Genomic DNA, 26958 nt, shown 5'->3' with positions numbered 1-26958 from the left:
TGTATTCTGCATTTTGAGCACAACTACATGCTTTTGTCCAGCGTATGTCCCTGTTGTGTTAACAAGACTCTCAAGGATTCAGAGATGGAACCTTTTATCAAAATTCTTGCCATTTAATAGTTTCTTGCATGCACAACAACTACTAGTATCTGTTTACAATATGAAATCGTGCAATCTTAAAGAGAATAACATACATTTCATATTTTATAAAAGTAGTAGAAACGCATATCAAATAATTTCAAGTTATTGTTAGCAAATTTTTAATTATTAAGAAAAGAAAAGAAAAATACATTTTAACAATGTATATTATTAAGTATAAAAAGAAAATTACATTTTAACAATGTAAACAAAAAGATAAACAAAAAAACCCAAAACGCGTACGATTCGAACACCCGTTCTTGCAGTGACATTTGTTCAAAGGAACTCCTCGCTTACCACTACACCACCGATTCGCTTGTTTAGAGTGTACAATATAGCTGATGGTATTGTTATCAGCATTACGCAAACAACTGGACTTAGCCATTTAAGGGGGGGGGGGGGGCGCTAACTTTTTTTTGCAAATTTATACATACCAAAGACCCTTTTTAGCTTGTCAATATTTTGAACAAATCTACCCCCGCCCATTTCAATTTGATTCCGACGCCACTTATTTTTTGGGGGGAAAACTTGTTTTAAATACCTACAAAAGGTGTTACCTAAATTCCTTCTGTTTCCGAAGCGGAATAAATCAACTACTACAAATGGTGGAATCGACTCCTCCATACTCTTTGTCGACTCCCCTGCATTAGGGGTTTTATATGATGACTGAGGTAAATTAGTAAATAAAATATTTTTAGAAAGTAATCAACCTTTTTTATTTAAATTCTTTAAATGAGTACGTGATTGTCATTTCAAATTTGCCAGTTTAAAGTTTATGTAAATACTATAAAATTTAAGCAGTTACGCCTTTTTGGACATTTTCATTTGGACAATACTGTCCACTGTTTAAATGCCCAGTTAACTCGTACGTTTATTACTTCTTATTAGAGGTATGAGAAGGTCGTGGGCATTTGCAACGGCTTATTCCCCCAGATTCTTTATCGCATTTATAAACAACCAATAGATCTAGCCGTCTTTATAACAGCAAATAGGTAACCATGTAACCGAAGCAATATCGCAAGTCAGAGTAAGATAACACCCACTTTATTCACGTGACATCAGATACAGTGGTACATAACGATGGAACAGTCATCTTAGTTTGATTTTCTTTAAGCAATACATAAGTAGAAATTTACCAGTCATATGATATTTTGGCTTTCATGCATAACATATATTTTTATAAAAGATACATGTACATTTTAAGCCGTCTTATGAGAATTTCCGAGTATAATATTCCGGTAGGACTACTCTACATTTCTATATTTCCTCTATCTAGAGGTAAAGTCTGATAAGGGTTAGGGTTAGGAGCACGTTATAGGTACAGTTCATGTACATGAAGACTAGAATCGCGAGGGACGGTAGAGAGTAAAGCGTAGAGACATTAAATCCTTAAAAACTCACACAGTCACGTGACTTTGTCACATGACCTCAACTACAAAGGGGAGCTTTATAAATAACAGAGTTGTGAAATACAGGTACGGAATCGATTGAGCAGTATAAAACTGTGATTAAAATCTACAAACACAACAGTGTGGTGGTAATTTAAACCAATTACAACATCCTGTAACAAAAGCTTACTTGTTGGTATATATGGATACAGACCATACATGTGAAAAACATGCAAATTACAATACGACAATATTTCATAACTTGTACATAATAAATGTAAATAAAATAGCACAAGAGGCTATAAATAGCTTTAAATAATAACTAATGGTTAAAAATAACACAGCAAGGATAAAAGTTTAAAGTTAAAAGCAGATAAATCAGCGAAAAAAGTACAACACACAGGTAGGCTAATCATGCAGAAGAAAATAGAATAAAATCCAGATACATTGGCACATGTAGAGAAATGGGACAAAGAATTTGGCTTTTGGGCTTTAGGGTAGTTACATGTAAAAGAGTAGGCTACGAGACAACCTCAGTCATCAAATCACTAAACCATGGCAAAATAAAATAACAAGGCCATGACACAAGTCAGCTTATCATGATTGCACAACAGTGATTTACAATCGTGGTCCCAGTTAAATGGAAGGAATTGTAAAAGTTGAGGAAGTTATTCAATCCGGGCGAGGGAAGGTTATAAAGCTTCACCATAAGACAAAAAGTCCTCAATGCATATAATATATATATGTATGTTGTTGATTTTTCATATATAGGTGATTTAGAATGTGATGCAGCGGTCAAGTTAATTTATACAATGGATCAGAATGGTTGGTGGTTGTACCATGGCAGTGGTTCTGAACAACATGTGTACTAGCATGTCAGTGCAAAAGAAAATACATTGATACGAAATAGCTATGGCAGTGGTTTCAGTAGAAATTTGAAGCAGTGATTTAAGAGGACATGAAAAAAGACTTAACCAGTGTAAATGATTATCTAAAATGGGCAAAAAGACAACTTCATCAAAAGAAGTGAACTGATTGATGTTAAATAGTGGCCTTTTAATTTGTAAAATTCAACTGAAAATGGAGGTATATACTACATATGTAATAGTGGTATTGCACAGTCACTGATAAAGATGATATGGTATCTGACTAAACATACAGGATCAAATACAGGATGTTTTTTATAAGAAAAATTTCAAATGTGCCTTACTTAAGATTAAATTAAAATCTATGTGGGGTAAGGGAAACTAATGCCTTATCTACCTATACTTAAAGTGACTAACGGTATATATAATCATGTTATGTTTCTTGCACATGATATGGGAAACAATACAAGTGCTGTTTTAAAAAACTATACTAAAAGCAAATGAAATCGATGGAATTTTTTTTTGCAAGAGTATTGATTCGATATACTGATCGAGTACAACATAAATCACTGGGATAGAAAATGGATTCTATGTATATAAAAAATACTGTAAATTGGATTTCATTTAAACACATTTGCATGGAAAATAAGTTTGTCTGTTATTTGTATATAACCAATAGTAAAATTGGATAAAATAAACAAAAAAATCTGCTAAAAAGGAAAACACACAAGTAATACTCAAATTACCAACCAGAACATAAAACAATGAAGACAGGGGCACTATTGCCCTGGAACAATGGTAAAAATGTTTAAAACTGGTACAGAATGTCTGAAACACAATGCAACACATCAACACTACCAGGTAGACGATATTTAACTTTAAAACTTATTATTTCAGAAATCAAAACCAGAATATTTGAAACAAAAGAACATGTACATACTGTAGAAGCAGAAATTTCAAAGGATAAAATTCCATTTATTTGTAATCTCAACTTGTTTCATGGGGGATTTAATTTCCTTTTTTATAAAAAAAAAAACCCAATTCAAACCTATAATCACATAACTTTTTATGGGGAATTTTATTGGACAGATTAGTATATACAATAGAATAAATGAAATTACCCGGTAAATCCTCAATGAGTATTTCTGCTTTTATAGTACACTTGTACCTACAATAATAGGTATCACTCTAATTCAACTTCATAGTGACAATAGTCCTAACTACCAAGAACTGAAACATAGCAGCTTGATTTGGGACATCTTTGGTTTAGTCAAACTTCAGGCGGGACTTGAATTTACTGGCAGTCCCAGGTGTGTTCTGACTGTCCAGGATTTTAGATGACTCGGGGGTTGTACTGCAGCTGCCTGCCGAGGCGTCGGACTTGAGAGGGGTCATGTCAGGCATCAGGCTATCATCACCCTGAAAGACAATCAACCTCAATTTACCAAATCCTTACCACCTGCTGAATCAATATTCTATTGTAGATTGTCATGCATCCTGTAAGCTTGTCATCATAAATTCAACACTCATCCATTTTTGCTTACATGTAGTAACAAAATAGTGCACGCAAAGCACTTTCACAAAAAAATGCAAGATTGGCACAAGCAGGAAACAATGTCACAACCAATAAATTTCCAGTGTGCTACCTATTAAACCACTACACACATGAAAGTTATGCAGCAATATTTAGATATCCAATTTACATACATGAAAATTATATTTTTCCATAACAGTGTCAATACTGACAAGAATTTCACAGTGCAAGTCTCTAATAAACTTTTGAACAATTTGATTAAACAATTTGTAAGAAACTGGGTTTTTTTTCGGAGTCATTAAAACACTTTTTAATTTGAGGCTTAATAAAGGATAGTGATTGTGACTTGTTGAATTAATAAACAGCCAAACGTTTTAAAACAGCAAATGCCTTGCTTTTCAAAGATTATTTTATTTTACAAGACAAAAGACAAATGTCACAGCTAATTATCATGGCGCATCAGTATATAGCAGTCAGCATATTGATATATTGTTAAGTAAATGTGGATATACAATGCCTAAAAAGTAGTCACAGTTTGATACATAGGGCATTCACCTCTGACTCTTGCACTATGTACCAATCTTGACTTCTATTAAGACATAGAATATGCACAATACACTATCATATAATTATCTGGATAAATTGTATCTTAATAATGAAACGTTAGTGTAGCAAGATTGCAATGAAGCCTTACCACAGAGCACTGATGCTGTTGGCACCACCTATTGAAGGCCTCAGTAGCCTGTTGAAGGCTTGCCTCATCTGCTTTCTTACAGTAAAATCGGATCAGTTGTTCTGCAAACTTTTCAGGAAGCAGATCAGACACCTAGTGTTCAACAAAATGCTGTAGTGAGACAAACTGTTGGAGTGAATTGTTGTAACTAAAGACACATAGTTGACTACATAAATGAATAATTGTTAAACAAAATAGCCTCCTCCTACTTGATCCTTCCTGACATGGATGGGGGCGGTGGGGTCCTTCTTGTTGTAGAAGCGGACGTGGTCTATGGGATTCTTGTCTTTCATGCCATAATCCAGAAACACCAACTGCAAATTTGCATAGTGAAAATTAAATTAACTATTAAGACTAATATTTTACTTACATGTACACAATATCCAAGAATTAAATGCCGTGCATGTATTAAAGATACATGTGTAAGCATATGTTAAAATGTGAGTTTAAAAACCATTATTATACTTAACGTTTTTCATAACATGTTCAATAAGATACTGTACATGTAAAAAATAAACATTGTAAACTGGCGAGAAATATGTAATGAACAGTGGTCTGAGTGGATAAATATTCTTATACATGTATATGGAAATAGAATTATTAAAAACATATTTTTGACAAAGTAAGTTTAGTGTTCACTTATACGACGTATAACATGCTATACTGCCGTATTGGCAGTCATTCTTCCAAAGTATCCAGAAACACACTCTAAGATGATGTGGTAATACTTTTTTCCTAGGTACAATATGCAATTACCACTTTTGATTAAATTTTGGCTTGAAAAAAATGTGCAATACACAAGAATTTATGGTGCCTAAACAAAAAGTAAAGCACATGCAAGTTTATAAAGGGTTGGTTCACTTATCTCAGAAAATTATAGAGATGTTGGTTGGTTTATTCTTTGCTTTTCTGAAGAGAGAGAGAGAGAGAGAGAGAGAGAGAGAGAGAGAGAGAGAGAGAGCTTTGGGATTAAGTAACTCTACCAAAGAAAACAAATAGATCAATCAAATTGTGTTTACATAAGAGTGAAGTATAATATTTTTGCGTAACACGGCTGTTAGAATTGAGAATGGTGCTACCAGAAAAGCCACATCAAAAAGAATTTGATTATAAAAAACATGATAAAGTTTTAGTGAGAGAATTTTTTAATCAATTTTGTATAAACAAATAAAATATTTACATGTATAATAATATCGTCTCTTCCCAAACGACTGCCCATATTCTTCAAGATTTCCACAAAATTGTCTTTTACTTTCTCATCATAATCCTGAAAATGACAAAAACATGCTTAATATTTCAATAAATGATTGTATATAATAACATACATTAATTTTCTCCTTTCAAAAGTAAATAAAGTTTTTTTAATCTATCAAACATTTCATATCAGAATGACAAAACACTACTTTACGAAACCCCTTAACTGCTTGTATTATTCCCTTGTATTGCGATACATGGCCAAAAAAATATCGTCTCCATTATGCCGGTATACTGGCTTAATTGATCAGGCTCGGAATTTTGTTACAGGCTTGGTATTTAAAAATTCTGATTTGAATTAAAAATGGCAAATGCATTTGTTATTGTTCCTAACACGAAAGGAAAGACGGGAATATGAACACATTTTAGTTTCAGTTCTTTAATTAACAACAAAAATGTTTTATTCTTTTTATAGACTTATAGGGCAAATGAATTATGTATATAAGGAAAAGTCTTCTACAGTACATTAACATTAAGGAAAATTTCAAATTTTGATATAAAAAAACCCCATCACAATACATATCACAATACATTTTAAAATATCACAATGTATTGCAATACAAAAGTTCCCACTACAATTTTTGCTAATTGAGGCTTGATTTAGAATGAAAAATTGAATACATTCTTTTAATACCTTTAAATAATTGGATTGTAAATGAAAGAATGTTTGTGAAAATAAATTTATTCAAACTATTATGTTAAATGGTAGTGCAAACTTTCAAAACCGTAAAGAAATTTGTTATAAAAGTGTTAAAATTCGTCATTATTCACAGTTCGCTATATCCATAAATTTGTTTTAACCAAATATTTCTCAAAGATTTTGAAAGAATTTTACTGAGGACTCAATTTTTTTTTGCTACATCCGAGATTTCGCTATATCTGTGTTCGTTCAAATCCAGTTTTACTATATCTCCTTTATTGTCTCCCCTTTCGTGTTGGAGCCCCTCAGGGTATTCCTGTAGCCCATTCACTTGTGCTATCTTTTCTTTGATGACATTTTCTTTGAATGTGCCTCCCACACTTGTACAGGGTGTTTCATTATATTTTTCCCAATTACCTTCTCTTTGACATCAGAGTCCTTTGGAGGACGAGTGTTTCCCACACACTTAAACAGCTGTCTTCTCTGGACTCTCATCAAGATTTCTCTGGACTCTTTCAGTTTTTCGTCCGTAGACCAAAGAATTTGCTCAACAATGAAGTCAGTCAGTTTTTGATAAGCCTCCATGTCATCAACTGTCTCTGATAATTTACGCATCTTTCTGAAATTTTCAGTTATTTTTAAAACAAGTGTAAAGTGAAAACAATATAGTTATGATGCTGTTTCAAAGCTCAAAGAAGTACGGTAATGCAAAGCTCTAAAACAATGGAGTTTGTTAAGACATGTTAAATTCTGGATGAGACTTCAGCAGCTTATAAGCTGTTAAATTTTGAATTAGAATATGCGAAATCTCAATTAAATTTAAATTTCATATTTACCTTCTTACTTCTGTCAAAATATGAAATATACTGTCACTATAAACAAATGCTATGCTTCCTTTCCTTGTCTGATACCAGACTACTTCTAATTATAAATTCATTTTTAGGGGCTTCCGTCTTCAGCGAAAGACCCTACTATTATTCTATTGTTTCTTCTTCACTTTTCTTATTATTATTTTTAACCTTTTTTTTTCTAACAAATTTTGTGCAGGCGATTTTTTCGGAGATGGCTCATGGGATTTTCTTCAAATTTTCAGGACTGATGCTTCATCCTCTGAATTTTATACCACCGGAACAGTTTTTAAAACTTTACTTCCGGTCAGAAGTTATCTTCGTTTTGTGATTTTTAAAAGTCAATTGTCTCTTAGATTTCTTAAAAACGAGTAAAGATAAAGGACTGAAATTCTTAGAGATGATAGATCTCTTGTTTTTCTGGTGTACCTCGGTAAAGCAAATGTCAGCCGTCACTTCCGGTCGTCACCAGAAGCAGATTTAAAAAATAAATTTTTCAAACTTTTTTGTTTTATATTTTCCCCCAAAAAGATGATAGTGACACTTTCACTGATTCAGAATATGTGATTTGTTTTAAAATCGATCCACGCGTTCTCGAGATATTAAGCATCAAAGTCCTGAAGCAAGAGTCTGAGTAGCTCAGAGTCGTGGAAATGTGCTCAGGTGACCCGGACTCAAGCCCGAGTGCCAAAATCCCCCCCCCTAATTTTTTGCGTAGATTAACAATTTTGTCTTAAAAGTGAAGGATTTTATCTCATATTCTCTAAAATCAGATGGAAGACCCACTCGTTGCTTGCAACAAGATGTGTCTAGTTATTTTCTACATTATTATTTTGATTTAATTTTGCTTTCCATTTTCAATTTTACCCATCTTGCTCCAAGTTTTATTCCTATTCAGAAAATTCTATGGCATACCTTGATGCTTAATATTCTCATTTTCAGTGGTTGATTTTAAATTCAGTATGTGTCTTGTTTGTAGTTCTGGACCTACCCGTTTGTTCCTGGAATCGTCATAAACTCATCAGCCTTCAACATTGCCTCAGTTATCCTAAAAGTAAAACATCAACCATTGCAAGGTATACATGTACGTATAAGCTTGAAGTCACGTGTTAATATTGGTGCAAGCCGTAGCAATTTCTTCAAAATCAACTTTTTGATGCCCTTCCACTATTGAAGCAAAAATATTTGAAAGAGGCATAGTGACACAAAAACCATAACTTACCAAAAACCTGTTTTTACATGATTTCCATGATCATATTTAAACACAAACTTTTGAAAAAAAATTTAGTCATGCAAGCACAGGTTAGTACATTCTGCAAATAATGTAGCATGATTTAGGATAACAAAGCCACCTCTCAGAACAACCTCATTTTTTTATGAACTTAAAGAATTTGTATATTTATTGACACACACTCTTTCTAAATGCATTTTATTTCTGACCGTTGTCATCAAATAACCTTGAATCCTATTTTTCTCTCACAGTGTCATTCCCATTACATGTATTACTAAACTTTGACAACGGCAACCATTGGGCAGTCATTTAATGTCCAATACATAGTTTTGTTGAAGTGTAATTTCTAATTAACCTCAATGGCTTGTAAGTTAAAAGTGGATTAATTAAATGTGTAAAACCTCCAATAAATTCATATTCCACATATTTTTTTATTTCCAGCGCCAATTTCCAAAAAGTATAATACTTTTTTTGAGCCACTAGGTGACTATAAACACCTGATTCTAATATAAACAGAGGCATATGAAACATCAATGTAAAATTGGTAATACAAAATATAAGGATAATTTTTCTTTATAACCAGCAATTTACCTACTTCCAGTATATCAACATGACTAACCATTGGACAAAGTGCCCGGTTACAAAGAAAGAATTCTGATCTTATAAAAGAAGGCTAAACATCAGAAAAGCTCATGCTTCCATCATACCAGTTCAGATATTCTATACATGTATCTAATTTGATAATTATGCATAGATCATCCCTGTTATAATTGTCTCCCTTACCAAAGAGAAGGAAACCATTAAAAGCCGGTTAATAAAACCATAAAATAATGTCAATTGGTGTCAAAAAGAAACATTAACACTCTAGCAATCAGCTACTTGTAACACAGAACCAAAGAACAAAGCAAATTCAGTCATTACTTAGTTGAAAACATCAAGTTATCGGAAACAAAAAATATACAAAGCCAGATACCAAAACAAGAGGCCCATGGGCCACATCGCTCACCTGAGGAACAATAGGTATGATAAAGTCAGCTTAATGGAGTCATAATACAAACAATCTGGACAATGTACAATAATACATGTAGATCCTAAATAAATAAAATCCATTTTTCCCCCTTGGAACTCGGATAGCCCTGATTGCTGCCAATATTTACAAGAGCAGACTTTAATCACCGCTCCTGCACATATTTAGGGACTCAAAGTTACGCAGGCAGGGATGAACGCACACCTACGCAACTCACAGGTACCAACGTTAATGCAAGCAGAGATAACGCAAGCAGGGATGACCGCACACTTGCGCTAGAAAGGCCAGAACACCAGAAGGGATGACCATACACTAGTGCTCCGCCGCAACCACCACCAAGACAAGCAGGTATGACCGCACACTTGTATTAATGCGATACAGGGCAGGAAGGACCGCACACTCTGTATCGTAAGTTAGAAAAACACGAAGATTAGATAGAGCAGGGATGTCCACACCCTCAATCTCTCCGTACTTGTTCAAGTTTAACCCCAAACAGTCGCTCGTCGCAATGCAATATACACTGTCCCTATATATGTGCCGGCCTAAAATAATTCATAGTATCTAAAAATTGGAAATCAAAAATAAACAAACTAATCCGGCCTAACCCAAAACTACTTATGCAGAACAACTTATATACATTGAATATTTATTATTGTATAAAAATCACAATATGTGCAGGAGCGGTGATTAAAGTCTGCTCTTGTCATCACAATAATTGGTTAACAGTGGATGCATTAATTAAAATAATCAAGAATCAATAAATCAAGGGCAATAACTCAAAACAGTAATACAAAAAGATTCTAACGAAAAAATAGCTGCCTGCTTCAATTTTATAGTCATATCACATGTTGAGTATTGCAGTTCTCAAAAAGATCCTTTACAATTGTTTATATGGGATATTTAGCTACATCAAACTCTGACTCTTCTTGTGAGGCCGAAAAATTGTCCTGGAGCCAAAGTCTTAACAATTATAAAGAATCATCTTGCTGATAAGTTTCTGAGAAGAAGATTTTTAAAGATTTACTCTATATATATTCCTATGTAAAACTTTAACACCCCCCCCCCCCCCATGTGGCCTCACCCTACCCCCAAGGGTCATGATTTTCACAACTTTGAATTTACACTACCTGAGGATACTTCCCACAAGTTTCAGCTTTCCTGGCTGATTAGTTTCTGAGAAGAAGATTTTTAAATATTTACTCTATATATTCCTATGTAAAACTTCGACCTCCCCCCCCCCCCCCCTTGTGCCCCACCCTACCCCAAGGGATCATGATTTTCACAACTTTGAATCTACACTACCTGAGGATGCTTCCACACAATTTCAGCTTTCCTGGCTGTTTAGTTTCTGAGAAGAAGATTTTTAAAGATTTACTCTATATAATCCTATGTAAAACTTCCACCCCCCATTGTGGCCCCACCCTACCCCAGGGGGTCATGAATTTCACAACTTTGAATCTACACTACCTGAGGATGCTTCCACACAAGTTTCAGCTTTCCTGACTGTTTAGTTTCTGAGAAGAAGATTTTTAAAGATTTACTCTATATATTCCTATGTAAAACTTCGACCCCCCATTGTGGCCCCACCCTAACCCCTGGGGTCATGATTTTCACAACTTTGAATCTACACTACCTGAGAATGCTTCCACACAAATTTCAGCTTTGCTAGCTGATTAGTTTCTGAGAAGAAGATTTTTAAAGATTTACTCTATATATTCCTATGGTAAACTTCGACCCCCCATTGTGGCCCCACCCTACCCCCAGGGGTCATGATTTTCACAACTTTGAATCTACACTACATGAGGATGCTTCCACACAAATTTCAGCTTTGCTAGCTGATCAGTTTCTGAGAAGAAGATTTTTAAAGATTTACTCTATATATTCCTATGGTAAACTTCGACCCCCCATTGTGGCCCCACCCTACCCCCGGGGGTCATGATTTTCACAACTTTGAATCTACACTACCTGAGGATGCTTCCACACAAGTTTCAGCTTTCCTGACTGTTTAGTTTCTGAGAAGAAGATTTTTAAAGATTTACTCTATATAATCCTATGTAAAACTTCCACCCCCCATTGTGGCCCCACCCTACCCCAGGGGGTCATGAATTTCACAACTTTGAATCTACACTACCTGAGGATGCTTCCACACAAGTTTCAGCTTTCCTGACTGTTTAGTTTCTGAGAAGAAGATTTTTAAAGATTTACTCTATATATTTCTATGTAAAACTTCGACCCCCCATTGTGGCCCCACCCTACCCCCGGGGGTCATGAATTTCACAACTTTGAATCTACACTACCTGAGGATGCTTCCACACAAGTTTCAGCTTTCCTGGCTTTCTGGTTCTTGACAAGAAGATTTTTGAAAATTTTTCGAAATTTTTCATTAATTTCTAATTATCTCCCCTTGAAAATGGGTGTGGCCCTTAATTTTCACAACTTTGAATCCCCTTTGCCTAAGGATGATTTGTGCCAAGTTTGGTTGTAAGTGGCCTAGTAGTTCTTGAGAAGATGTTGAAAATGTGAAAAGTTTACGGACAGACGGACGGACAGACGGACGACAGACAAAATGTGATCAGAATAGCTCACTTGAGCTTTCAGCTCAGGTGAGCTAAAAACTGCCAAGCATCAACGACAATAGAGAAGAATGATTAATTGCTTTGACAGGGACAGAAAGGGCATCGTCATTTCAAATGAAATTAAAAAATGACCTACATTGTTTCTATGATGTTTCCCACACTGTGTTGATATGCTCGTCTGTGCAAAGTGTTCCGAGTATGAAACATGTCATACAAATTTCCTACTTCCTAAAAAATCAAACCATACAGACATTACAATTTTGTATTTTTTCAAAGTCACAATTTTTTTCTTTTTATACAAGAGCACTAATTGAAAATAACCTTATCTCTTGAGCATATCTGCAGTTCATTATCAACCTTCAAAACTCTGGCATACTTCATACATCGAGTATGATCAAAGTTATTCTTGATCCCGAGCATGTGGCAATCCCGAGCAAAATAGTCCCATTTGTCCACATCAATCCCATTTCTCTTGTTTGCCACAATCTGTTAAAAAGCAACATCAGACACTTAAACATCCTAAGACATTCTCCTACACCACTAGCTCGCTGCACGCTAGCTGCACTGTCTCTCCGTAAACAGTTCACACAAAACACTGAATGGTTTCCTTGTTATGCCTCAAGGTTTACCCTAAACGTTTCAAGCAAGAAAGTCGCAAGCTTTTTTGGTGTAGTGGTATGCTTTAGGGTTTCTAGTATATAAAGATACATCTACATCCATTAGGTTTCGGGACAAATATACATACTGAAATTTACATCAAATAAACAAGGATTATATAGTTTGGCAAACCTTAACAGTATGGACAATAGCATTCAACATGCTATTGATTTGAAAGTATACTTGACAGCTTAAAATGATGCTCACATTGTGTTTAGAACACACAACATCCTAATATAAAGAATTCAGACATCAGCACTGACACTGAGATCTCAATATTAACTAGAACTGTCCTAATGGGACTAATACCCCCGCTAGGCTAATTTCAAATGGGACAAATAATTGAATTGAATAATAAAGGTTTGGAACACATACAAAAAAAAATTTCTAGAATTGTAAAAAAAAAAAAAATTAGTTAACAAAGAAAAATTAGAATCAAAATTGTCAGAATTTCACTGTAAATACATATCTATAACAGTAATACATTTACAAATGTATGTATTTGATGATATATTTTTTTTATTTAATTGATTTAAAGAAAAACCAACAAAATGACAATAACCCCTCCCTTTGCAGTGAATAGAAATACCGGTAGCCAAGCAATGCTCTTCTGTTGATAAAACTTTCAATATCTTTCTAATAAGAGTCTTGACAGATGCAATTAGTTGTTTCAAATTTTCCTCACTTTCTCCTATGACACAATGGAACTCCATATCAGAAAATTGATCCCATAGGACTATGATTTTCTTTGATGAACTTGTTAAATTTAATAAACTCCCAAAACATTACCATAATTACCATACTATGTAAAAATATGTAATAAAAAAAGAAAATTTAATATTACAAACAATTTTAAAATTGCCAAAACACTACAATCATATCAGTAATTTTAAATTTCATTTAAATTAATGCCCAATAGGGTCTCTTCATCAATTTACTTGACAAATAAATTTAAACAACCTCTAAAAATAGTTTAACTTCTTTATTAATAATTATATTATTTGTTTCCTTATAATGATAGACCTTTTGGTTTACAAGAAACAGTTTTAAAATAGCCCCAAAACCATCACCCATTTTACAGATTATCAATTTCCCCTAAACACATGCTCCATCTGAACCATGGCTCAGATAATGGCTCCCTTGGGACAAATGAATTCAGCCACACTTGTCTTTGATGTTCTTATTAGCTCCTAAGAATTTACCATTGATAAACAAAAACTTTGCATTGTCAGTTGATAGAATACTAAAAAAAATAATTTTTTTTTTAATTAATTAAGACATAAAGACAAAAAACTCCATCTGGATGTATTTATATAAATATATTTTAAGGTGTTTTCTATTAATTAATTAATAAAATCTGTAAGGATTACCTCCCTTACTTTTCAACATTAGTGTTCAATATATAGAATAAGGAAAATAAAAACTGTCATAAAATCATTAAATCTTGTCTGATCTTAAAAAAAATTGCAGGTGCACATCTTCAGATGGTGTTCAACATATGTACAAATTTTCAAACTGTTCCATGCAGTAATAAAAAATTCTATAGGGGGGACAAAGTTGCGTCTACAGACAGACGGACAGACGGACAGACGGACGGACAGACAGACGGACAGGGTGAAACCAATATACCCCCCTAAACTTCGTTTGCGGGGGTATAATAAAGATATTGGAATTTGTAAAATAAATTTCCGGACCGACAAAGATTCTTCCAGTTTACAATTTCATTGCACAGGGAGCATCCAATTTTTGTGTAACCCAACAGCATTCATTTATTTATTAAATTCAACTACTTATATCTTTTAAGAGAGGTAGTCTCTGAGATTTTATTTTGGTGAAACTTTGTAATTTCATAAGACAATCAAGTTTGTTAAAAAAATTATTTGACGATTTAAAACTGTAAAATTGGACCATGCAGCTTTAAATTACCTCATAAAGAAATCCTTTGTCTTTACTTCTTCCACTGTATGGCCAATTCTAGAATGAAAAATATATATAACTGACATTCATCATATCATAAATCTTAAGTCCATAAAATTCAGTTAAAATTTTTTTTGAAAAAAATTAAAGTAGAAAATATTTATACGAATTAAGTGAAGACATAATGTTTTACTGTTCATTAATGATGTACAAGGACAATAAAAAATAAAAGCTAATTGTTAAAGTTTTTTAATTAGCACTAATAAATGTACCAACAAGAAAAGTTTGTTAATGAGATCCTTTTCTCCCTGATATATGATCTTAAGGTCAATAGGAGCCAACCCCTTAGTACCATAATAGCAATGCATTAGTTAAACAGTATTTAACATAGCTTTATCAGTAAACTTAGACTCTGGCCTGAAATTTGATGTGGTCCATTACTTCCTGTGTGCAACTTGAGTAAGAAGTTTGGTGACACAACCAAGCAACTTTTAATGTTTATACATCAGACTGTTATGTCAATGCTAGCTGCAGGACTGTAGCTCCCTATCTGGAAAAATTCGGATGGACGACCTGGGAGCTACAGTGCCTCCCATAGAAAAAAACTGCAATTTACGGCGCACAAAAAATTGTGCTAGTTTAGGACTGATTAATCTCAACTCCGAACACATTCTGTACAAATGTTTGATTCCAAAAAATTCCTCGGACATTTTACTGCAGATATCGTCACTTCACTTGCCTCTGATATTCTTTTAAACACCATCACAAGCTCCGTAAAGTGAAGTGGTGCAGTTTGTTTACATGTAAAAATGGCGATTCGTTCTTGACGTGAATTAATATACTTCAATTTCTGAGGTAAGATAGCATGTTTAAGAGATAGTGCGACAACAAACAATTTAAAGTAAACATGTAATACAAAGAGCTTCTGCAAGGTTAAGAACAGCTTGGACGCAGTCATGTAAAAGCTCAAGCTTTTAAAAAAACCTCCCATGAAGATTTATTTGTCTTTTCATTTATCAAAATTGTGAACAAGAAAATCTTGTCATAAAATCTGCATTAAAAGCAAGAATACAACCTGGTAAAAGAAGTTATTTTACCAGTTGTGTTCAAGCGATTTGACAATAAAGCAATAAAGCAATCTGCAGCAATGAGTTCCAAACTCATTGCTCCCAAGTCTCCCACGTACAACATCTTATTGATAATAAGTTTCACCTACCTACCTTACAAGTTGGACAACTTGTGTGCAATGCCTACAAAATGGTTTTAAAAGTTGTATTTCGAAACCTTTAACCTAACTACTCGCTACTGTTAATATAAAACTGGTGTCAATATTTGGGGGAATTGCTACAATTAAAAGGAGTTGAAGAGTATATATGAAATGATTGTAAGTCACTAAAATCACTTGATAAATGGCATATTTATGAAAAGATTCACATGATAAACAAAGTCCAACAATAACCCTTTAATGAAATATACAATTATCACAAATATTCTAGCTAGTTTGGTTCCTTTTTATCTGACAGTCACATCAAGAGAGCAAACATTCAATTTTTAACTGGGGCACTATTTCAGATTTTTTTAAAACACTTTCTTCTGTTGGAAATACTGTTTTGGAATTACTCTATTCTTAATAAAATTAACACTGACTTAAGTGTTGACAAAATCTTTAAAAAAATTTTTAAGCATAAATCATCAAAAATTAATATCAAAGTAAGATGCATATCTCTGATACTTGTATAATTATTATGTACAACTGATCTGCAAACCAAATCCATCTTGTAAACTGTATGAGTTAAGGGTACAATAGTGGTATTTTTCTTGCATTAACCAACCCCACTCACTCACTTGCATGCCATTTTTAGGATTTCAATAACCAGATTTTTCCCACGGAAAACCCGGTTAAAATGAAAATGTTTAAACAAATGATGAAATAAACTACTAAAAACACCTCTACTAGGAAAACAGCTTGTGGAAGCCATTACCCTACAAAGAATTAAAATGTTGTAAGTGTGACTAATATATATCATTACTTACCATCCATTAATTTCTACAGTATATGAAAATTTAAAAAGTCATCAAATGTATGATGAAGAAACCTTTAACCAACAGCAGCAACTAGTATACGTGTAAATTAAACACTGGGTATTTGTTAAGTCCATCATTTTTAAAGTTTGTTCACTTTCTCTCTCATGCTGTTTAAACCTAAGGTTGTTATGTAGGAAATAAATTCTTCTTTTATGGGCGCTTATGAAAATCATAGTTTAAAAAATCTGATCTGAAACCTCCCATATTTATGCTCAGAGTATTTAAAATGAAAGAAAAAGTAAGCAATCTCACATACACAACGCTCCAACATTGCAGAATACTTGACAATTCTTCACATAATGAATGGCAGAGTATGTATTAAATACATAAAATAATTTAATAAAGGGACACAACAAACAGAAAAATTATCACATCAAAACTTCCTGCAAATATGTACTTAAAGTGTTAACAACTACAATGTTTTATGAAATTTTATTTAGGGGTACACAAGGAGTTGTTCTGAGAAATTGTTTCAGTACAATGTACTACATTTGCTAATGGCCTGGATTCTGTTTTAAAGGGCCAAAATTCACACAAAAAAGGGAAACCCAGAATTTCATGGTAATATGCACATCTACATACTGTGTCCTTATTACCATATAATGGGTAATTTTTACTGCTGTAATTTTTTACGAATTTGTCATAAAATAGGGTGATTTGAATTTTTACGCGTTTTTTTTTACGAATTGGACATGTCCGTAAAAATTTAAATAATCTGTGGTAAAATGGGGAAATTTCACCGTGACTTTGTTACAGTTGACACATACATATACAAATCAGAAAATTGTTTTTCTGTTAACGATTCCTTATATTTATAGCTAGGGATGTCAAATTGGTTAATTTTTAGTACTCGGTTACTCGGACGTTTTTCCGATCGAGTACCCGGGTACTCGGTAAGAATGTAAATAAATATGAACAAGTACATTGATACCTGTAAAAACTTGGTCACTTTTGTAGAAATTCCTCCTTATCTTTAAGACAAATGTGATTTAACATGTTTGTCGTTCCCCCCGTACATATAGAATAAGCTAGTTTACTAGCACAGCTGATATTTTACGTTTTTTGAATCTTCAGTTCTTTTAAAATATTTTTTAAAAGACCTAAACTTTGAAGTTTAGGTCTGTTCAATTTCTCTACTGTATGCTATCTAATTTATATAATAGACTATATAAACGACGATGTTTAGTGAAAACAAATCATTAAAGTAAGCCAAATAATAAGGGTCGAAGACAGCCAAAGGTGAGAAAAGCTAGGTAACAGGTGCTTGGTCACGATAATTACTATACAAACACTGCCGCAGGCGATAACGGTCATTTAGCAACGGTCAATTAGCATATTTAGAGGCGTAGGAAATCCTAATAAGGCCAAAAAAAAAATTATTCCTGTTTCCTGTCGCCAGACCGACCCTGTCTTTTACCCTCCGACCCTTAAAGTTTTTTTGTGATCATGGTGGTGATCGGCAACTTTGCCAGAATTTCCTCAGAAAGAGAAGTGAAGATGACCAAGTCTTCGAAGTTCATAAATGTGTAAATTAACCTCACTGGCGAAAGAATGATAGAAAAATTAATCTACAGACATTTTTACTGCATAAATATACCTTGTGGTGAATAACTTGCGACTATCTTACCTTCAGAGGTTATAAATACGGGTGATGCAACAACATACTGTCTATTGGAAATTACAAAAACAATGTTTATTACTTTAAATCCTGATATTACAGTTAGTCAATAACCCGCTATTAGTTAATAACTACAACAGATGTTAAAATTATCATAAAACTGCTTTCTATATTATCTTGAGAATTAAACAGATCCTCTACATAATGTACGGTAGTAAGTGGGTCAAAGGGTTGGACTAATACTAAATACACGTAAGTACAGAGAGTGATTTAATTAATCATGTTGATATTGACATTAAGCTAATACAATACAAAAATATTTATCCAGAAAAGGATAAATACATGTACATTCATATACGTAGATAAAATTTTGCAAATAATATTAGTTTTTATTTTTAATTAAAAAATTCATCTATTTTTTTTCTTTGCCTGTTGTTTTCTATACATTACATGCATCAACAATACAAAGACCTTTGGAAATTTTAAATCATCTATTTACATACTGAACACTGGGAATATACATCTCTCTCATTATTACACACATGCTCCTAAAATAAAATATTTTTTAAAAATAAATTTTTTTTCCTACCTACCTACCCTAATTTTTTTGGTCAAGTGACCGGAAACAGGAATATTTTTTTTTTGGCCTAACTGTATGTACAAGTGCAATTGACGTTTTAAGTTTTAAAACCGATGTTTTAATGCATTATTAAATAAACCTAAAAATATTAAAAAATATACATCCGAGTAACCGAGTACCGATTTTAGTATTCAATACTCTGACGTTCGATCGAGTACCTGGTTAACCAGGTACTCATTGACATCCTTACTTTATACATTTACCTTTATTTCATATGTGATATACACTTTACTTATTCCTATTTATCTGGGTATCATCATTGATGTACACCATGTGCTCATCTCAAATCGATTTACCGGGAAAAAAAGAGAGACAACTCCATTTCAAAAAATTATTCTCTCTCTCTTTCTTTCTCTCCCAACCAAAAAAGACATCTAGCTACTAACATGGATTTAAACGTAGTTTTAAAAAATACTCAAGAATGACTGAAAGATCTGTTATCACCACCTGACCAAAAACGCCCAAATATACGTACATGTACATCCGTCAGGGACTGAGCTGAAGGTCATGATCATTACTCTCATACGTACGATGTAGAAATTTACGTGCGGTGTTTTTTTACTTCTGTGAAAATTTATGCGTTTAATTTTTACGGATTTATATAACTCGTAAAAATTAGTAAAAATTAGCAGCACGTAAAAAATACACGTAATACGGTATCTATGCAGTTTCACTTAATTATGTGCATTGTTTTAAAAGGAGTTCTGCTGACATATTCTTCGTAAATAGCCAAAATTCTAAGTTCAAAAAGGGCAGAAATTCCCAGAAAAAGAATGGAACCACATTCTCCTAGTAAATAGTACATCTATACATTGTGTCTTTATTCTATGCAAAGTTTCACCAAATTTTGTGCAGCAGTTTAAAGAAAATAATTTATTTTAAAAAAAAATCTCTGAATATGAGTAAAAAGTCCAAAATGTGAAAGGGTTAAGCACAAAATATCCACTATCAAAATATCTTCAAAATCTGCATTCATAATATATGTATTACGGTGATAACATTAGAGACCATCTGTACCTTTTGGATGTGTTTGCGCGGTCCCGCGATCTGTTCTTTAATGAAAGTCCTGTCTTGTTCTGTCAGTCCATACTTCTCAAATTCCCCCAACAAGTTGTTACTGCTCACTAAGTGGTCAAACATCTTCACAGATAAAGCTTCATGCTGAAAAAAGTAGATTTATGTCAAAATACTGCAAGACTTTTGTATAGTATGCATCCCCAAAAGCTGGGTTTAAAATGCTGTTCCTAATAAGTATATTACACATCCAAAAAAAACAGAGAAATTTTTAATTGATTGAATTTCAAAATTAAGGTAGAGAGCTTCATGAATAATTGAATATCATAACCATGCACTCAGATTTTCTCCCCTGCTGTAGATGTAATAAAATTTTCTAGGATTAAATGCATTTAATTAAGTGGCCATATTGGTCCCGCCCTAGGGCTTGAATCCTTGACCCAAGGGCCATGAATTTCACAATTTTGTTAGAGGGCCTAATGGACATCAGAATCATGCATTCAGATATCCCACTATTGTGAAAATGGAGAAGAACATTTTCTAAGATTTAATATATTTACACTATGTAGCCATATTGGCTTTGCCCCAGGGCCAAGAATTTCAGAATTTGACAAATGGCTTCATGATGGTTATAATAATCATGTTTTAAGTTTTTTCTATCATGTGTAGGAGTAGAGAAAAAGATTTTTGCCTTTTTTTTGTTTTTTGGCCCCACCCATGATACCCTGTGAATTGCATGGTCATAAATTTCACAAGCTACAGTATACATGTATGTATATTCCTTTCATCCTGAAGATGAATTACAACAACAAAAATTGTAACAATCGGCCTTGTAGTTTTCAAGAAGTTAAAAATGTAAAATTGTAAATGCATGATCCAAAGATGGAAGACGACCAGTGGAAATAGGTAAAATGTGTAACTCAGGTGACCTAAAAATCATATAAATGACATCATACATCATTAAGTAAGGACAAACAAACAAAATTTACTGTTTGTTTAATTTAATATCAGGAAATATAATTTGCTCCATTAATAATAGCGTTAAATAAAAAATAATAATTACCTTAATTTTGTCCTTGTCCTTGGGTCGGGCAACAGGCAAAAATTTATTGTCAAACATGTGAGACAATGGTCCATGTCCTACAGTGAAAGATCCATCTTCTTAAATAACTTGTAAATATTAGTTTTGCGGTTTAAACCATAAATAATCTATACTACTATATTAAAATAATAGACTCGAATTTTGGGGCTTTAATACCGATAAACCAGAAGAGTACTGTCTTTTGTTTTATAGATTTTAAACATCATTGGTACTTGAAGATAACCAATTTGTTTTTTATATTTTCTCAATCAAGCTTCACTTATTGATAATTAACGAAAATTCTGGAAATCGTCCAGATTTTTTGGATTTTACAATCTTGCACATGTGCATTCTACATTCACGCTAAATCACCGAAGGCTCTTTAGTTTGTGTTTCCACAATATCACATTTGGATAAACTCAGAAACGATAATACAAATACTTGTAAATTTTCATTGGAAATTTGCTTATATAGAGCGAGTTCGATCACAAACTAACGTCGCCGTGGTTCGACTACAATGAGATCGAACTCACTTTAGTCCGACTAAAATGGAACTGTGGTCCAACCAACGGAGTGACTCTGGTCTGTCTCTGGTCAGGTAGTTTAAAGATGGCGGTGGAAAGCCGAACCTCCGAATTTTGCTTATTTTAATCAGCACAACATGCAATGTGTTAAATTTTAGCGCACACACATATGATTCAATGTGCTTACATGTTATTTTCCTTCTTTTTTCATGAACAATAAAATTATGAGTAGCAATTAACATCTTTCTCATTGTTTCAACCAGACATCGACCAATGTGCGTTCGAACACAGACATGCGCACCATAAGTTTTCCTTACTACCGTGGCTGAACTCTAGTTAATGATCGAACTCGCCCATATTCTGCTCATCAAAGAAAATATGGGAGATAACGCTAACACAGTGCATTTACTAGGAAAAATCCTGAGGGTTCCGAATGTCATCATGGTGTGTAAATTTGAAGCGATTAAAAAACATTGGTGAAAAAGTGATTAATTCTTCAATAATATAAATTAAGTTTTGGATGAAAGGTATTTACAGCCCCAAAATGGTTTGTTATGAATAATTTGACTATTATTTTCGATGCACCTTCATCAATTTTCTCCAAAATCGTTTCAGAGTGATTCTGCAATTTTCTGCTACATTACGGGTATATGGGAGGCATTATAACTGCATGTGGTGAAGGCCTGTCCCGAGACACAATTAGATTGTTCTAACTAAGAAGAGTGTAGTGAAATTTATAGCATTATTGTAGGCTTAAAGCGTGTCAACAATACGGTGTGTCGATGTATCTATTCTGTAAATGTCCGATATCATATGCAATGTCAACCCGTGCACGCACGGGTTAAAGTCTAGTACGTGCTTAAAATGTATGCCTGTAAAAAGTTAAGATAATTTTTTTAATTAAGGATCAACTGTTGGTTTTGTTCATCATGACATGCCATTGTTGGTAAAAACACACTTAGAATCTGACAACCTTATCTGTTAAATCAAACCTTGGAAAGGTTCTTTTTCAGCCTTTCACATGAGTATTAATTGACAAGACTTAGCAAGTGCTCTACAATCATGTAAGTTACAGTGTATACAATGTATGTATGTCACAAACTAAGCTATAAGCCGTAACTGCTGCTATACCTAGGTCATGACACAGTCCGGCTATCTGAACACACAGGACATCAGTGTTGGAGATCCCCAGGTCAGGCTGTCGCTTTCTGAGGGTGGATGTAAGCTGTCCAGCCAAATAACATACCCTGGAAGACAGAGATAATCTAATAATCATTACCTGTTATACAAAAAGCACATAATATTTTAGCAATAGCACCTTCATTATACAATATAATGGTAAGCAAGAACTTTTTTTTGCATTGGATCTGAATGTACGATAAGAATACCCCCCCCCCCCAAAAAAAAAAGAAAAACCAGCTGTTAACAAATTCATTCTATTAGTGCAAGTAGCAATAATTTTGCAATAGTTTCAAGTCTGACAGACAGAACTATTTATAATTCAAAACATTTATGGTATTTCTTATTCTACATTCATGAAATGTTTCGCTACAAACTTAAAAACTCTCAATTACAATATGATTGTTTTGAATTAATGAAAAAATGATACCAACAGGCAACAAGTATCCTGGGATTTGATCTACCCTCAGTTTTGCTATAATTACCCTAAAGAATGCTCAAATCGATTGTGAGCTGCACCGGGATAAACAAAATAAGTTCCTCCAAGTTGTTTGATGGAGCGCAGTCGCTGGAACTGAGGAGTGTCTACTATCCTCACACAGAGGGGGTGGATCTCAATGTGTCCGTGAATTGGGTCATTCAAAATCTGAAATGTACATATGCTTCAGTTAAAGTTCTCAAAATGAGATCTCTCAAGTAAACGGCTTGATAAGCTTATGTACCAGGATTTGTGATTACACAAAGCTCAACCTAGTTTCACAAATCATCTCATTATCTTATCAATTCTTTTTTTTTTTTTTAGATAAACTCATTTGAAACATATATTACATATAAAACTTCATAAATTTTGGAACAGTGACATTTATTTACAAATTGTTTCATCTCACTTGTATTGCAAATTATCAACCCCTAAATCTTTATGTCAAGAACTTTTAGATATTGAAGTTTTGATTACATGTACATGTATTAGTACATATCATGTATTCATTTCTTCCCCACACTTTATTATTACCTTATATCCATAAAGTCCTTCAGTAATTTTCTGGATACACTTAATAGCTTCAAGTCTCCTACCAAGTGGTCTAAATAAAAATTGGCAACTTTTTATTTCTTTTGGAATAAAATCCATAATGTTGTTTCAATCATCAATTATAAATTATTTATGTTGAATAAGCTCACTGTTGACATTTTAGAAGCAGTATAAAAGTTACAATTTTTAACAATTTATAAGTTGTTTACAACAGAATGTCTACATTTATGATTTTAATTTTTTATATAGTTTATATTAACTGAACTAAAACAATCATTGATTCAGAAAATTAAACTAAAAATAGATCACTTCCTAATACCTACGATTCAGATCTTGTGCACACACTACATACCAATGCCATTAAAAAATCTTAACCTTTTGTGTGCCAATTTGTTTTACAACAACCCAGTGTCCCAGTACTGAGTTGTTTTAGACATTAGCAAGTTTATTAGCACATCATATTTGACAAAATATTTTTAGCAATGGTTCATTCAATCTGTTGAAATTTAAAAAAGATACTGTTTAATATCAGCCCTCTCTGACACAAAAGAACCAAGATGGATTTTACATTTTTGCTTATTTCTGATAACCATGGCAACATAAATTAAGTTAAATGAAATTTTTTTTTACCCTAATTTTTTGTCATTAAAAGTTCAGCCTAAAGAGCTTGAAATGTATCAATTTTATTCTATGTACAGGTACATGATAACAACTAAAAAGTACAATCTAAGAAATATACCGTTATCAAAAATAAGTATGAACTAGAGCAGAGCTCGTGGCAAAGCCACGAGTAGGTCTTCCGTTGTTGCTGCGAGTTGAAAACATATGTGATATGGTGTCAAACGATTATAATTACTAAACTTTCAGTTCTGCTTTTGTTATAAAAACGTGTTGTGATTGAAAGTCTGCATATAAAACATGTTTTGAAAAAGAAAATAAGAAAATGTTTTAGGAAAACTATTTGTCGCACACAGTTTATGTAATCGTAACAAACATTATTTAAATCAAAGTACTGATAGTACTGAAAAGCGCTAACACAGCTTCTGTTTGTATACTAGTATAAAATATATATGTATATAACATTTCAGCTTCTGTATACGCAATATATTTCCTCATCACTGCGTGGTAGTCCCTGCAATGATGTATGTAAGCCCCGTACAATAAATTCACATTAGCCCGTACTAGCCCGTGCAGTTATGTGCACAAGCTCCTGAAACTGGTTCCCTAATCAGTTTAAATGATGTAAACGTCTGCTCATAGGGGGCGGTTATTCGTTGCACCGGAAGTAGAAGTCTAACGACAATAAAGCGCTGAGCTATGCTTAGCGCTTTAAAAATGAGATATTTAATGGCGAGTTAAATTTTCAGAGGGTAGCAAGCATTGTAATAAACAGTATGTACTCATGTGTCATGTCAGGAATTGTGTTTTGTTTTTTTTAAACCGAACCCATCTACAAAACACGTAACCTTTTCTCTAAGATAACTTCTTTATTTAAATATTTGTAAATTTTTGAAGACAATGTGCAATTTAGAATTGTTGCGTGCTGACAAAATTTACAGACCCTGAAACGTACTACTATACAACAACAAAAAAGCATGCGACTTACGTGCGAAAAACGTTTCGTAATAACCGTTTAGCGTTTCGTGTGAATCGTGAAGCGTTTCGTGTAAACCGTTTAGCGTTTCGGACAAAGCGTGCAGAATTTCGGACAATGCGTTTAAATCATTTCGAGCAAAGCGTGCGAAAACCATGTGAAACGTTAATCAGATTTCATTCGGAACTCTCTGACAATTTGTTTCAAAATGGAGCCCGTGTTTTACATTACATGTACTTTAAACTGTTTGTGATTGGCAAAACTCTCTTGTAGGTATTTTCATGAAAAAAAAAACATCTAGAAGAAATGATATACTTATCTTTTAACAAAATTGAATTTATTTTTAACAAACAAAAGAAAGGTATATGTATTAAAAGACGACTAGTTACAGATTACATGTATATATAACGTTTTTATACGATGTTTCAGTACTGGTACAGTTTTACCGGTAACGAATATTTGCCAGTATCGAATAATTTTTAGAAAAATTATTGGTGGAAGACAAAGTTGAGGTTTTAAAAAATTCTAGCTAGGTGATTATAACACAGAAATAAATATTATATCAGTACGTGAAGTTGTTTGCCATTTGCACGATTATTTACCGAATTGTTTTCAAATTAAAAATGTGCCCCAGATATGAGCTACCGGATGTTCAAAGCAGAAAAAACGAAAGTGTGAAAACAATTAAGCCTAACTATGAAAATAAGTTTGTTATTGATCCCTATTTAGTGAATAATTAGTAAATATAATTCATTTAAAAAGATAATACATCATATCAAATAATGGAGCTTTGAATGAAATTACGACTTCAAATAGAACCACGTGTAGTTTTCCTAGTTACGGTTCATTGCGACAGCAGTATTATTTGGCTGCAAAAATTGATAGATATACGGGAAAAACAAAGGAAAATGGCAACTACTTATCATCAATTACTATTATAAAGTGTTTTTATGAAAATTCAATATTATAAAGTAACGGAAATGAAAACTGTTCAAGTCCAGTTTCAATTTGACCGGAAAACGGTATGATAAAAATAACGATCATATAATTTGTTTAAATGACATATTCCCACAATCGTTTTTCCTTGTTCATTTATAAGTCCATTAACATGTACCTCTAGAATATTTTTGAAATTAATTCGCCTCAAAATATTCGGTCAGAAGTGATAAAGGGCGCTTAATTCGATACTGGGAAACGAATTCGAAACTAGGAAACTGGAGGGGGTGTTGAAATTACTGTCTCCATAATTCATCCTTTATATTTTCGGAAGTTTGATACAGTTTAGAAGGACAAAAAAACGCGATTTAAACAAAAAATAAAAACATTTGGAATTTTGATAATAATAGTTGCATGCACGAGAAACCGCATACTGATTCGTTACCGG

At 33.2% G+C, this 26958-nt stretch overlaps 1 protein-coding gene across 2 annotated transcripts in view; it reads right to left on the bottom strand.

The window, feature by feature from the left end:
* Positions 1-1166: 1166 nt before the first annotated feature.
* LOC128189674 (deoxynucleoside triphosphate triphosphohydrolase SAMHD1-like) overlaps positions 1167-26958 on the bottom strand; it is a 33480-nt gene continuing 7688 nt past the window's right edge. Inside the window, exons 4-18 of one of the 2 annotated variants that reach the window (XM_052861374.1) lie at positions 23963-24032; positions 23436-23596; positions 22903-23018; positions 21230-21306; positions 20170-20313; positions 16030-16059; positions 14819-14866; positions 12557-12721; positions 12372-12463; positions 8393-8449; positions 6971-7172; positions 5840-5926; positions 4869-4973; positions 4621-4752; positions 1167-3811 (exon numbers count right to left, since the gene is read on the bottom strand). In XM_052861374.1, the coding sequence (XP_052717334.1) occupies positions 3659-3811; positions 4621-4752; positions 4869-4973; positions 5840-5926; positions 6971-7172; positions 8393-8449; positions 12372-12463; positions 12557-12721; positions 14819-14866; positions 16030-16059; positions 20170-20313; positions 21230-21306; positions 22903-23018; positions 23436-23596; positions 23963-24032 (1639 nt within the window). In that variant the 3' untranslated portion in view covers positions 1167-3658. The remainder of the gene's footprint in view (positions 3812-4620; positions 4753-4868; positions 4974-5839; positions 5927-6970; positions 7173-8392; positions 8450-12371; positions 12464-12556; positions 12722-14818; positions 14867-16029; positions 16060-20169; positions 20314-21229; positions 21307-22902; positions 23019-23435; positions 23597-23962; positions 24033-26958) is intronic. The other variant, XM_052861375.1, reaches the window with a different exon arrangement.

The sequence above is a fragment of the Crassostrea angulata genome, chromosome 6, assembly GCF_025612915.1.
Source record: "Crassostrea angulata isolate pt1a10 chromosome 6, ASM2561291v2, whole genome shotgun sequence".
NCBI classification, from domain to species: Eukaryota; Metazoa; Mollusca; class Bivalvia; order Ostreida; family Ostreidae; genus Magallana; species Magallana angulata.
The sequence above is the reverse complement of the archived record's forward strand: the minus strand, read 5'-3'. Positions and strand labels throughout refer to the sequence as shown.